The sequence below is a fragment of the Corvus hawaiiensis genome, chromosome 3 (genome assembly GCF_020740725.1).
Source record: "Corvus hawaiiensis isolate bCorHaw1 chromosome 3, bCorHaw1.pri.cur, whole genome shotgun sequence".
Lineage (NCBI taxonomy): Eukaryota > Metazoa > Chordata > Aves > Passeriformes > Corvidae > Corvus > Corvus hawaiiensis.
The window spans coordinates 34,134,580-34,149,413 of NC_063215.1; the positions used below are offsets into that span (position 1 = coordinate 34,134,580).

A 14,834-nucleotide genomic window follows, 5' to 3' on the forward strand; every position below is an offset into this window, starting at 1 on the left:
AATAAAAATCAAATGGAACTGGAACTCTAGTACATTTTGATATTTCATCCAATTATTTATGTAGCATTCTTCAGTTGCCAGCTCTAGAACCAATGAAACCCAGACCATGAGAGAACTCTGTAATCAGCACCTTCTTGTACAAATCCCCATATACTACGCCTCAGATAAAGCCAACTCTCCTAATTATTCTGAGAAAAAGGTATATATCTATCCCATTCTGAAAAGACTTGCAGTCATAAGAGACTTACTTACAACATTTCATGTTTAACTGTATTTGTAATTTCTAATTTTAACTGTATCGCTAATTTCTGTAGCAGCAAGTATTAATGCATAAATTCTGAATTTATATTTTAAATATTTGGGATTTTTTATAGCCACTAACTCAAATCCACCTTATTAAAAAGAAATATGCTACAGTAGCTGTAGTGTACTTTATTTTACTCATCAAATAACTTCTTATACTGCTTCAAGGAGAGAAAGAAAAAAAAAAAAAAAGGCTTTTACCAGCACTAAAAGAAGAACAGATCATTTGGACTCCAGGCCGAGGACGTTCTGTAAACTTCGTTGGCCTTGGACTACAAACAAAAGAAAACCAGTTAAATAATTTCCTAATAGGGTTTCAAAAAACAAGTCAGTATCTTAGAAAAAGAACAGAAGGATAAAATTAAATATGAAGGAACAGATGGCTGCCCATTTATAAACAATTTTGTGTGACTATGCTTCACGATCTGATCTTTAGGAAACCAAGACATCCAGATGGACTAAGTAACCCATGCATCAAGGAGAGTTGTAACCCAACTTAAATCCCATTCCCTTCTATCCTATGATATTGCTATACAAAACACTCTCCTGAAGTTATCAGGAAAGCAGAACAGAGCCAGCTGCCCATGATGTTGTTTTAAACCGCTGGGTGTTCTGGCTTTCTCCTGTGGCATATGCTTGCTTTTACAAGAGAGAAACAGAGACAGGTGCTCTTTATAGACAAGGATATCAAAGAAGTTTAAATAAATTTGGAGTTTTCCACAGTGTTAGAATATAAGATTTTCTTCAAATGACATCATATGTTCCCTGTGGGCTAGTTTCAAACAGTACCCAAAATGTCAGGACAGTGGTTAGAAGTTTGTAAGGGATTTTACTTTATGGCCCTCACTTTTCTCTAGGCATTTCAGAATGTGATATGGAAGCAAAACTAAAGCTTCAGTGGATCTGGCATTTTAAGGGTGTGTAAAACCAAAACAAATCAGATCAAGTTCTTCAATCATTATTTCAATTCTGTTCATGGATTACAGCAACCTCAAACCAGTAGGTGGTCTTGCATAGTATGCCATCTGCAATCTTCCCTCAAAGAATTAACTTACGAGAGAACAGCAGCACTACACCCACGAGTGTCATCACTAAAGATTTGCTCTAACATAAAAGAATGCATATTCAGAACTTATCCAAAATGTTCTCTTTTAAAAGCAAAATGGCCTGTATAATTCATTTCACCTGAAGGTAGATGCATAAGAGATCTTTCTCCACTAATCAGTTACTGCTATCTCAAAGAAAGTAATAAGCATTAAACCTTGGCGATGTTTATGCATGAAACAAAGTAATAAACATCAGCAATATCAGTTAAGAAATCTTTCTCCAAATTATCCATTCGGTATAGGCTGTTTCTGTGACCTTTCCTGCAGGAGTTTTAAGGTAACTCCCTGCAGATTTGTGACAAGGAAACTTCACAAGATACACTAAACAGGACAAAGATCTTTTCTACGAAACAGTTGAAATCCTCCTTAACTGAGATACTAACAAGAACTATCAGACAATTCAATACCCAGTTTACATAATTTGGAACAAATGTAAATAGACAAATAGGCTGTTGTTTTCTTCCACTCTTGTTTGTGAACTCTGCCTTTGGAGTTAGGACAGCTGCAAAATAGAGCAAGTATGCACTTACATTCTAGTTCAGATAACCAATTTAAATTCTCAAACTTACGTCTCTCTAATGTGTGCTATTTAAGGCATCAGGAGACAAGGGATTATGGCACTCTTCTACAATAAAACAGATTGCAAAATGAGTTGGGCCATCAGTATTTTTGTGAAGCGTGGAAAGGGGACAAAAGCTGGTTCCATCCAGGACAATGTTTCACTTTACATATATTTTCAATGCATTTATTAAGTGTTTTATTAGTTTATTAATCTAAGTTCCGCAGACTAGCTTAACTCTGATCATGTAGTAGTTAAAGCAAGACTTCTTCACAGAAAACAGATGCCTTGATATAACCTCTCTAACTTAAGATAATAAAAAGGTTCAGAATATCTGAGTTCTGATATATGAACAGTCCCTTTAACATCGAGGGCCTTCTGCATAAGAAAGGAAATGAGAAGCATCACATCACACTGATGATAATTGAGAAATCAGTGTCTTGTCCATAACAGGAATGTCAAAATCAGCATGTGTTTTTCCTGAGGTTTTTTTCCTCTTTCTAAAATTATGGGAGAATAAATAGATAAGAAGAAAAGCAGTACACCAAGCTCCTCTATCCAAATCTGTGAGACGGTTCTGCTGCCTTGTTCATATGGTCTACCAGTAACAGGCTAACACTGGAAACTTGTGATGCAAACAGGTGGCAGAAGAAAAAAAATTCAGTGCCTTCCTCAGAAAAGATATATAGGCAAATATTTTGCAGTGCAACTAATTTAACTGTGATGCACTGACCAGTTGTAATAATTCTCCATTTAACTTGAATGAAGCACACAATTCTTCAATTTCTGATGACCCGAAGCAGATTTTCTCTCTCCTCCCTACTGTAAACTGATGCAGGATCCAACTCCTGTGTTTACTATCACCACCCAGAATAGTGAAAGAAGACTAAACCCAGGGTAAGACTCGATTGCCTAAATTTTTAATTTTTTTCCCATCTAGTTTGGGCTACATTCTGTGAATTCCTTGCCTGCAGCAACAACATACCGCCTGGTCATAAACCTCTTCAAGGAAAGGAGACAGGAGCCCCTGTAACACTAAAGAACATGCATACACTAGTCACAGAACCATGTGAACAAGGTTGCTCACTTTCCTTTGAATAATATCAGAACTTTGTGGTCAGCTGTGCCGATGTCTCTTTCATCCTATGATACAAAATCTATTGTAATGTGTCCTTTTGCAGTTCATCAAAACAGAGCTGTCACCAACATCACTGGACTGGGCCATATGTCTGACCCAAACAGAACATGCCTCAATTAACAAGGTTATAAAAAAAATGGGAGACCAACATAGGAAGCCCTTAATTTCAGACATACTATTAATTAAATAATATTAACTGCAGCAGAGTTGTTGGCAAAGCTGAGTTACAAGAAATTTTGCAATCTGAGAATGAAACAAAATAAACATTTGCAGAGATAAGAAAAAAAATCAGAAAATACAACTCAGTGTATTTAAGAACAAAACTGATTTTTTTAATTTGAGAGCCCACACAATACCAACTCTGCCTTTTTCATGAAAGATTTCAGCAAAGTACTAATGGCACTGCCAACCATCTTGAAATGACAATCAACCACATGATCATAGTTAGGCTGCCCAATGCCAGGTGATTCGAGTAGTGTTGAGTACAAAAAGCAGGGATGGGATATATAGATTTTCTCTTTTAAGTAGCTAAAATTTCAAGACTTCACCACCCATCCCCATTTGAAGCATTGCATAATTTAGTAACACACTTTCATCACTGATAGCAATTGCATTCTTGCAGAGCAGGTTGCAGTCAAGCTCAGGAGGAACATGAAATCAAGTTCTGACTTAAGCATGTTACAGCATCCTTCACCTGAACTACTCAGAACTCTTGGTTATGCTTGAAAGCTCCAATTTCTCCTTCCTGGGGTGGGAGTTGTACTAGAATCAAGATACAGGGCAGCAAGCTCAGAGGCTGAATAACCATGGTAAGAGATCTTATTTTCCCTGCCAGCTTTCCTCCTCTTTAGAGATATTGAACAGAAACAAGCCTGTATTTTTTACTACAGGAATAAAAGGAAGGATGAACTTCCCACCTCACCAGCGAAACTCTCTTCCAGATAGCCTACACAACATACCTTTTTAAAATAACCTCAAAAAATGGCATTATGACAAAAAATTAACAGGCATCATTCTTTCCTTTGATGCTCTTATATTGCTAGTACTTGTTTTCCCCCAGCACACAACTGAATGGATGTGGAGGGAACCTGCCACACTTCCACAGTTCCAGAAGGAGAACCAGATTCAAGTGTGTAAGAAGTGCAACCACCTCACTGAAAACTGTTATGACAATATACACCCATTGCTGAGATGCACTGGCCATGCAATGCAGCCTTCTTGTGGAAAATTACACTGGAATGCAAGTTTTCCAGTATAATTTTTTTTGGTTTACCAGAATAATTGTGATAAGCACAGTTAGAAAAGTTTACACCTTAGCACATTACATAAAACTTCCACTAACAAGTTCCCTGAACTAGTACACTGTTCAACTCAGGAAATTAAGACTTGTCTGAGTGTCCATCTGTTTCAATATCACAAGTGGCTAAAAGTTATGTTCCAGTCTCAAAAGACATGCCTGTTTCTTATTTAGACATTTTTATCACGTTTTAGTTCGGATTAAAAAGCATCAATTACTTCAAATACATTACAGTTCTACCAAGTTTAAACAAAGACCTAAAAGAAGAAAAAGCACACAGTGATGCCTTTTAATATCTTCACATAATGCATAATATCCTGTGGCAAGAAGTTTTGTAACTCAGTTGCATGTTTTGTAAAGAACCATCTTCTTCCAATTTGAAAATGGATACTTCCATTTGATACCTTCTAGAACCATAAGGGCCCACAATCAATTCCTCATTATATTCCCTCCTCAACACACTCATGACTGTACATGACTCATCTTCATACATTTGGTTTTTTCCAGACTGAAGGAATACAGCTTAATGGCTTCCTCTCTCTTCTCAAACCCAATGTAAAAAATATTTCCGGAACAGAAGGTAAGAGCAGTAGAAAGATTCCAGTCTCAAAACTTAATCTGCACTCTGTTGTCAAACGACATGAATCACTGGCGTGACTTAGGTTACCAGACCACCTCCTTGCTGTGCTGCACAAGACAGCTGAACTGATCTGTTTTCTCTATGCCCCTGTCTAATCACATTACAATGACTTCTACATGAAAGCATTACTCAAATATCTTTTATACTTTTAATATTTGTTGAGCACATCTCACTAAAAATTTTTGTTCCACAATTATATATCACCATGGAAAGGAATTAGTTCAGAATCCCCTACTATAACTGGAACCAGTTTTTCCCCTACCTAAGTTTTATCTCAAGACAAATCCCATCCAACTCCATGATTCATTCAAACAATCATCATTTTGAAACATTTATCTCCTACCTTATATATTATATATAATTATATATATATTATGTAATTATATATATAATTATTATATATTATAACCTACCTAACTCTCAAGGATTTGCTATTTTCTAATGACAGAATTCATTTCAAAAATCAATTTCACAGACTAAAACTTTACTTAGGAAAAGGAGAAAAAAAGAAAGAAAAGAAAAAAACATGTGGGCTCAAAAGGTTTACCAATCAGACAGACAAAGATTTCATCTTGTCAACAAGAGCTCAGACTTGGGAAATCTTAAAAAAAATAATGTGGTGGCAACTCCTTTCCTTCACACAAAAATAAGCATGTAAGTTATGTCCTCCTCTCCTCAGTAAAAAGGGGAGTCTTAATTTGATTACAGCATGCACTAGGCAGCAGAGGAGTAACAACCTGAGACACAGCTTCACTTACATTATCAAAAGAGATACAACATCCAGAGAACATCAAAATAGCTAAGGCCCAGACAACTAGAAAAGTACCTATGCAAGTGTGCCTGCAAGCTCTGCATAACCTCAGCACTGCAAGGAAAAGATTCTAGCAGCAATTACTAAAACTACAAGGAAATTGAACTCACCTGCAAGCATATATTCAGAAGAATACATGCCATCGTCAAAACTAAATCACTTATGATTACTAAGCCATCCATTTCCAATTTTAAGCTATGGGTTTTAGTGATAAAGGAAGAGCAAAGAGCATTTGAAAGCTACTGAGCAAGTTGGTTTTAAAAAACTATATTGGAAAGTCCTGACAACATTTTTAGTATCTTTGAAGGCAGAAACTTCATACTCAACTTCAGCCATCAATACATGGCTGTCCAAGAATTCTGCCTTCTGCCATGTTACAGCCAAGAGCAACTATGAAAAGGTAATATAAGTAAGGAAAGAACAAACATCAAAAATATCCTATCCTGATTTTTACTAGGATATTACTGTCTCCTTAAAAACTGGACTTTGCAATCTAGATTGCAATAATTTTATCAACATAATTTTCATTTCATTTGAGATTAAGAGATGACATCAGAATAAAGGAGTGCCAACTTCGACATTGTATTAAACAAAAAACCTCAATAGTAGACTTATTTTCTAAATTAACAGATATACATTATCACGCCATAAAACATTGTATTATCAACTTAGTTTTTAATAGATAAACAAGCAAGCTATAGCTACAACAGAAACAGATCATACCCAACAATCACATACTGAAATAGCCAATGAAAAGCTGTTTAGTCAAATTTTTCTCCGTATTTGTATGTCATTCTGAATTACATAAATAGAAATAGTAATAAATAAAATAGCAACTAACTTTATTTTAAGGGTGCCAGCATCCCACAGCCAAAAGCATATTGTTCCATCTGCCCCAGTCGAAGACAAGTATCTCTTTGAGCCACTACATAATGGAGAGAACTGGGAAAAGGGGGAAGAAAAAAAAGTTCTCCTGTTAATCTGTTCCAGATGTGCTAAGAAGTTCCACAATTCATTTCACCAAAAAAAGGAAAAAAAAAAAAAAAAAGAAAAAAAAAAAAGAAAAAAAGAAAATCAAGTATCAAACCATACTTAAGGGAAACAGATTGGAATGAACAATGAACACCAAAATAACAAAATGCTGTTCAGTCACTCCCTCCAGAACCACCCTTCTGAGTTACTTGCCAAAGCAGTCCAGATTCTTCCTCCCTCCCCACCAACCAAGTTGCACAATAGCATGCAACTCTAAACAAAAGCAAACCAAAGTACTCCTGGTGACTGCAGTTCTTACTCAATACACCTGTGCTCACAATCACAGCCTGCAAAGGAGGGGTACTTCAAAACGGAACTGCCCATATGTGCCATGAAACTTTTTTGAACAAGGATTATGTCTGGCATTCTTCAAAGGTCAAGCATTTTGACAATAAACATGTGTTATTTCACAATGCATACCATGAAAATTCCTTCTCACTTCAGGGCTTAGTTGCCAGGCATGCATTTTTATTACACTGAACGTTCTCATGACTCATTTTTGCAAAGCAAAAACCTACCTGCAATGACGTTATAGATGCACTGTGGCCCTGAAGGACTGCTAAGGGTGCACAAGTTCGAAGGCACCAAACTCGGATCATTTTATCACAGCTTCCAGCAGCTATCATGGTGTTTTCATAGTTTACTGCCATATCAGATATTTCAGCTGCATGCCCTCTCAGGGTAGCCAACAACCTTCCATCATCAGTTGCCCAGATTTTTACAAGGCAATCATCTGATCCCTAGAAGTAAGGTAGAAATAATTTCAACCACACCATTAGCTGTTTCGATGTTAGAGTTAGCACAGTGAAGTGAAAAACAGAACTAGTGACATGCAGATACTCCCACCCATGCTTTTAACAGTTTTCCACACTGCATTCAAAACACAGGTTTACATTCTCAACAGCATATACCAATTTATAATACTGATCACAAATCCTACAGTAAGTTGGTCTATGCTTTAGTAAGACACTTTTTCCAAAAATCCACCACAAACTGAAGAAGCTGTTGCAATACATTAAAATAAAAATTTACATTAAACGTGAAAGTGAATTATGAACTGGTACAGTCTGTCATTTATACCTACTTATGTTCCTTATCTTCCTAGTTTCATCATCACCATACTTACCACAATAAGTTAGGTAAAGAGCATGTATGAACAGCTATTCCATTTTTAAGTTGAACTACTACAAACCTGCTTCAATATTCACATTAACAAACACCGAAATGACCACTCTTTCTCAACAAACTTAAGAGGCTTCATCTATGTATTCATACTTAACTCAATTTTTGCTGGTCTTCCCACACAATTCTAACAGCTACTTGCCCGTATAACAATGAATTCACAGCCCTAACAAAAAATTCAGAACTCATTCCTCCATTTTTTATTGCATTCCTGTGCCTTCCTGAAAGTCTGGGTATTTGCACCACACCATGGCTCAATACCATGATATTTGAACACTGCACACACGCTGACAGACAAGGTTTAGTGTAAACATTTAATTCAATTACTTAGGATCAGAAGCAATACAAAGTTGGGTTTTAACATCCAGAGAACTGATCTGCTACTGGACACACACAGGTGCTACAACAAGTTACAATGTGACACCATCCTTACAAAATGTCACCAGTTTTTCCTATTCCATCTACTTACAGTGTACAAGCTTACCTGCATTTACGCTTTAAAGACAGCAGAAGGCATGGCAATACTATCACATACCTTTTATAAAATAGGACCAGGTCTCCTAGCCAAAGGAAATAGTTACAGAAGCTTGTTCATAATTATATTTTTTGCCTCTTAGGTGAGAAGAACAATGGTACAGCCTATACTATTTTACCTATGCATAAAACTTCCATGCTGAGATTCTGTGGAACACATTTGCCTCATCTAACTGCTAGACTGCCAGAGTGCTAGAGCAGGGAACACAACCAGTCTGAGCTACAGCAATGAGCAGACAGAATCACAGAATTATTGAGGTGAGAAGATACTTTGGTCTAAGTCCAAACTCCCTGCTCAAGTAGGGTCAACTAGAACATGATGGTATATCCACCACTCAGGTTTTGTTATCTTCTGTGCATTTACTGAAGGCACCCTCTTGCCCCATCACCCAGGTCCTTAAAGAAACTAAGAAAGAGTACCAGTCTCAGTACCAAACCCTGGGGTACACCTCTAGTGACAAGCCTCCAGCAGTCACTGTGCTGCTAATCACAACCCTTTGAACCTGAAAATGCACTCAACTGACACTCTCACAGTCCACACATCTAACCTGTACATCACCAGTTTGTCAGTAAGGATGCTATAATTATCTGAAAGATAGTATCTGCTCATGTGATTCTGTTATCATGATTATGAGATTCTAGAGTATGAAGAAGCTTGTACACTCTTCTCAAAATGCAGTCACCACCAAAAAGCCCAAGAAGCCAAGACAGAAGGGTATATGTGCTTGCTTGTGTGTAAAACTGCAAATAATAGCCTCACTGCTCAAAAGAGAGACCTGAAACTAGGAGGGGGGAATGGCAGACCCAAAACTACCAAATACTATAAAAGGTAGAAATCAGTCACAGAAAGATATAAAACGGTCAGCAAGGAAAAAAAATAAAAAATACTTGTGGGACCTAATACCACCTGGAGGGTTCCCAGAGGTCTTTTTAGTAACACTAAACCAAGGAAAGAAATCAGCATAAAATGGGTCTGCTCCCTGCCAGCTGGCTAGAGTGTCACTATAGAGGCACAGGTTGTACATCTCCACTGCAGAGAAAAAATGACTGTCAGCCAAGTCTCAACAATGAAAAGGGGGGGCCAGGGGCAGAAAAGGCAGGGGAAAAGGAAAACAAAAGAGAAAAAAACTAAGGTAAATTTGTACATTCTGTAGCACCTCAGCAAGACATCAATATTAAGAGTTCAAATAAATTCATGTGTTTCTATCTGATCTCAATGGGACAATCCACAACTCTTAAAATACTGTTGCAATTCTACTAGCAATGGCATTGGCTTGCAGCACAGCTCATGTTTCCAAGGTTATATCTACAACTCCTACAAATTATGTACCTATTAAAAAGCATCTGTCAAAAGTGAATCCTAAAACAACTTCAGCACCGAGAGAGAATTGATGACTGCATTACCAAGGTATGGAGTAAAATTGGTTCATTTTCCTACCATTACACACACTTGTGGGATGAAGTGAAACTGCCAAGCAACACACAGATTAATCTTGGGTTGGAAATCTTACACAGACTATTACACAATGCTGCTTATTATTCCCTAGAAAGAATAATCTCAGCAGAGACAAGAAAATAAAGGTGGGGAAAAAAGTTTTTTGCAGTCAGAAATTTGAGTAGTGCAGGAGCTAGAGAAGACAGCATTTGTTTCTATTACCCTGCATTGGCTCTGCAAGTCATGCTTTTCAGTAGAACTAGAATACAAAGTCTCTACTTCCACAGGGGAACAGCTGCCTCACCACAGTCTTCCCCATAGGTTGCAGGAGAACCTGTTCCAGCACCTGAAACACTTTCTCCTCTTCCTTCTTCACTCATGATAGGGTCTGCAGGGCTATTTCTCTCTCATATTTCCACTCCTCTCTCCCAACTGCAGCTGCCCTGGGATTTTTCTCCTCCTTAAATACATTATCCCAGTGGCACTACCGCCGTCACTGATGTGCTGAGCCTTGGCCAGCAGCGCGTCTATCCTGGAGCTGGCTGGCATTGGCTCTGTTGAACAAGCAGGAAGCTTCTGGTAGCTTCTCATAGAAGCCCCCCCAGTACCACAACCTTGCTACATGAACACAATACAGGCCAAGTAGGCTAGTAGGAAAAACGTATCATATCCTGTTCGCGCTGTCTTTAGGCAAAATAGAAGTAACATCTTTCTAGCAAGGACAACATCTCCCAGATGAGCACTGGGAGATGCTGAAAACACTTTCTTTTCCTTTTAATTCTAAACAGAACACAAACAAAGCTTGAATTTAGAGGCTTTCAATCCTTCAGATGTCACGTGGATGTCACGTGGAACAGGAAACTATCATGATGCAGCTTCTAGAACCAATTATAAATCTAAAACAATTTATCTAGATACCATCACACTGAAGGCTGCAGAGTAAAAATGTAAGGCAAGAACAATTCCCTACTGATGCACACAAATTTACACGCCACACTTGAGACTTTAGAAGTTGTAGTGGTCTAGATTGAAAAGAATGGGCACCATTTCATTATACAGATGCAATTACAACACAACAGATCATGACTGTTTATCCACTGACAATATGAGGCCAGCTACAGCAACTTGGACTTTACCAAAATGTGGAATACAACCATTTGCCAACAACCACTTAAACATCTACACGAAGAACACTGGATTTACCTAAGTGCAGAGACAAGAAGTTCAGTCCCAGACCCTCCAAAATGAAAATTCAGCAACCATATTTAACATCTATGGCCACTTTATTTAACACCAGACTGAAGTAATCATGATCTAAACTGGGAACTTTTTTCCAAGCAATTAGACCAGGACACCAGTCAGCAAAGGAATGCCAGCAAAACTCTGGGGTTGCAGAAACATATTGCCCCTCTCCACCCTCCATTTTATTTCAGGTTGTTCTACTTCTCTCTTGGAAAAAAACAACTGTTACAGTCAAGAGAATTCTCTCATAGAATCTCTAATGCATTCTACCATGTCACATACAAAATAAACCCACAACACAGAGCCCCTTTCCTGATAATTCAATCACATATAAACCACAGGACATAAGATTTTAATGCCTGTGATTTGGCTTGCTGATGAAAACAAAAGAAATATGAAAATGAGTCTCTTCTATGCCTGAAATAACAAGTGAACAAAAAATCTGCCTCTTCAAAACACCGCAAGGTGTCCCATCCCTTCAACAACACATCTCCCCACATGACAAAGCAAGATGTATGTGGGCAAAAGGGCAAACTATACTTACAACTGCCTTCTGAAAGAATTTTAGAAGTTAGGACTGCAAGGAAAAATAGGAAACCTGAACTGTATTTCTATCCACATTGTTCAAGCTATCTGACATGAGGTTAAAAGGACACAATCAAGCTCCTCAATCCACACAGGTATCAATTACATCCAGTGTTTGTAGGAAGGCAATAAATGCAGCCAAAGCATCCTGGACTGGCATGAAGTGTGTTTATGAAATCTTTGTCTCTACTGAAACTGACTACTTACCAAGAAATCCAAATATTACACTGATACCTATCTGGTTTTATAAATCCCATTCCTTGGGAAAGCTGCAATTTCAGTACTGACTTCAGACATCTGTCTAGTATTTATGACTTAACAACAAAAAAAGCAAATAATTAAAAATACTAAGAACACTAGTATTTAAAAAAAATTCCTAGGATGTCATAAAGACCATTTGTTGTGAACCAACATTTGTTACAACACACCATGTGATTGTTCTCTCTCTTACTTCCTAGGATCTCATAAAAACAATTTGTTGTGAACCAACATTTGTTACAACACACCACATGATTGTTCTCTCTCTGACTCCCTAATCAAATTCTGTGGTGGCGGTTCCTTGTTTTGCTTATGTTTTTGCTAGAGCAAACAAACCCAGAAGAAAGAACCTACATAGGTTCAGTGGGAAAATGAACAGTTTTCCCAATGAACTACACAGATCAGCTATCACCATCACACCTAGTAGCATGTAAACCAGCACGGCTACTAAAAAAAAAAAAATGAGAGGAATAGTGGCAAAGGATTACCTTCTTTTCATTCATAATCAGTGTATCTATCCTATATTCAGGTTTTGGAAACAATTAGGTGACATCTTATGTGTACTTAAAAAAGAAAATGTCTACAAAAATACAGATTTTGTACTCACAGTAAATATTCGCCTGCCAGTCCGATCAAAAGTTACACAGTATACAGAAGATAAATGTCCTAAAATTCGTTTGTGCATCTTCATATGTTGATAGACTGCAGTTGGAACGAGGCGTTCAAGTCTGTATTTTCCATTTAGTTTTCTTGAAAACAGGGTATCCACTACCAAATGGGTAAAGAAAAAAGAAGAGACACATTTATATTGCGTTCATAAACTAAGATACTTGACAAGGTTGGAAAATTTATTTCAACACTGGAGCACTTGCACATATGAACACCTTACTATAGTAATGATCTCATTTTGCCCTAGTTAGAGAAAAATATGTACAAAAGTAGCCTATGATACAGACATGGAAAAAGTATTGAAATGCAAGGCATGGTACAAAGATGCAATACAACTTGCAACTTTAAGTGCCCAAATTCAGGAGTACTGAGGCAGCTTCCATGAAGGAGTAACCTACCTCAAACACAAAAAGCATGAAAGCTTCCACATAGCTATTAATTGAAGGTCAGCACACATTCAAATCTTCTCCAAGGCAACCTGCTTCTTGAGGTCTACTCAAACATTTATCCATCACTTGTAAGACAGTTTATTTTTTAAGAATCCTGCTACCCACTACAGTTAAACAAACACACACACAAAACCACCATACAAAAATTTACAAATTAATTTACTAAAACTTACAGAAATTTCTGATTTTGACTAACAAAACTTTGTTTCAAAGAGCTTTGAGACCTTTTTTTCAAGTTTAAAAGCTAACACGTTCCAGGAGCAAGAATTCACTTCAACAAAATGGAAATCTTCATCCAGAATGTCAGTGAAGAAAATAAAGTTCACTGTAATTCATTTTAAACTGCTACTCATGCAATAATAAAGCAACAAAGTATAATACTTCTCTGCATGGATACATAGACATTAGTTACACTCCATATCCTCATTAGACCAAAGAATGGCAATGGTGATACATTTTATAATCTACAGAACTGTGACAAGGCAGATAATGTAACATACACATACAGAATGGTGTTGGAAGATTTAAAGCAAATTTGGAAGGGACAACGGTCAGTCATCCAGTCTAACCTCCCTGCTCAAGCAGTGTTATCCTAGAACATGCGGCACAGGACTGCACCTAGATGGTTCTTGAATGTCTCCAGTGAGGGAGACTCTACAACCTCTCTGGGCAATCTGTTCCAGTGCACAGTCACCCACACAGGGAAGTTCTTCCTCATATTCACAGAAGGAATAATTCCACAAAGGTGAAACTTCCTGTGCATCAGTTTCCACCCATTGCCTCTTGTCCTATTTCTCTGCACCACCAAGAAGAGCCTGGCTTATTTCTCTTGGCACCCTCCCTTCTATAGACACTGATATGGTCACCTCTTGGTTGTTGCTTCTCAAGGACGAGCAAGCCCATCTCCCTCAGCCTGTCCTATTTATCTCAGAGAGAGACACTCCAGTCCCTTAACCATCCTCATAGCACTCCACTGGATCCACTCCAAGACCTCCATGTCTCTCTTGTGCTGAGGAACCCAGAACTGGACACAGCACTCCAGACTGACCTCATCAGGATTGAGTAGATCACTTCCCTTGACCTGCTGGAAATGGTCTTCCTAAAGCATCCCTGGATACCACTGGCCTTCTTGGCCACAACGGCACTGCTGGCTCCTGGAAAACTTGCTCCCTGGTATCAACTGCACAACAGCTACAAACCACTCGCACCTCTTGGGTTTGGCCCAGACCAACATAACAGTGGTGCATGAGCCAGCACAGGTCAAATTACATCAGATTTGCCAATTTTTATAGTGGGATTGTAGCTATTCTGTAAGAACTACAAGCTTCTTGTGTTATAACCAAGTGCAAAGTCCATTAGCCTCAGGCCCTAATTCAAGGGAGTTTTCCTAGTTCTAGAAGCTTTTTGAAGGAGTGGAATTATTAGCTGTAAAACAAAGCACTTTTAGTCGAGGAGCAACTGCTGTCTTAAGGCTCTACTATATCTTCACCCTTCCCTCATACTAGAAAACTAGTGGTTGCATTTGCTTTTTGACAAAGTTTTTCCTTGCCAATAGTCTACTTCAGAACAGCAGGAAACCAAGATTAGTTCAGGC

At 38.0% G+C, this 14,834-nt stretch overlaps 1 protein-coding gene across 2 annotated transcripts in view; it reads right to left on the reverse strand.

Moving 5' to 3' along the window:
- The window catches only part of LOC125322963 (pleckstrin homology domain interacting protein), a 108,801-nt gene that overhangs the window by 74,211 nt on the left and 19,756 nt on the right, over nucleotides 1-14,834 (reverse strand). For both annotated transcript variants that reach the window (XM_048297427.1, XM_048297426.1), the window contains exons 7-10: nucleotides 12,730-12,890; nucleotides 7,405-7,626; nucleotides 6,696-6,796; nucleotides 505-575 (exon numbers count right to left, since the gene is read on the reverse strand). In XM_048297427.1, the coding sequence (XP_048153384.1) occupies nucleotides 505-575; nucleotides 6,696-6,796; nucleotides 7,405-7,626; nucleotides 12,730-12,890 (555 nt within the window). The remainder of the gene's footprint in view (nucleotides 1-504; nucleotides 576-6,695; nucleotides 6,797-7,404; nucleotides 7,627-12,729; nucleotides 12,891-14,834) is intronic.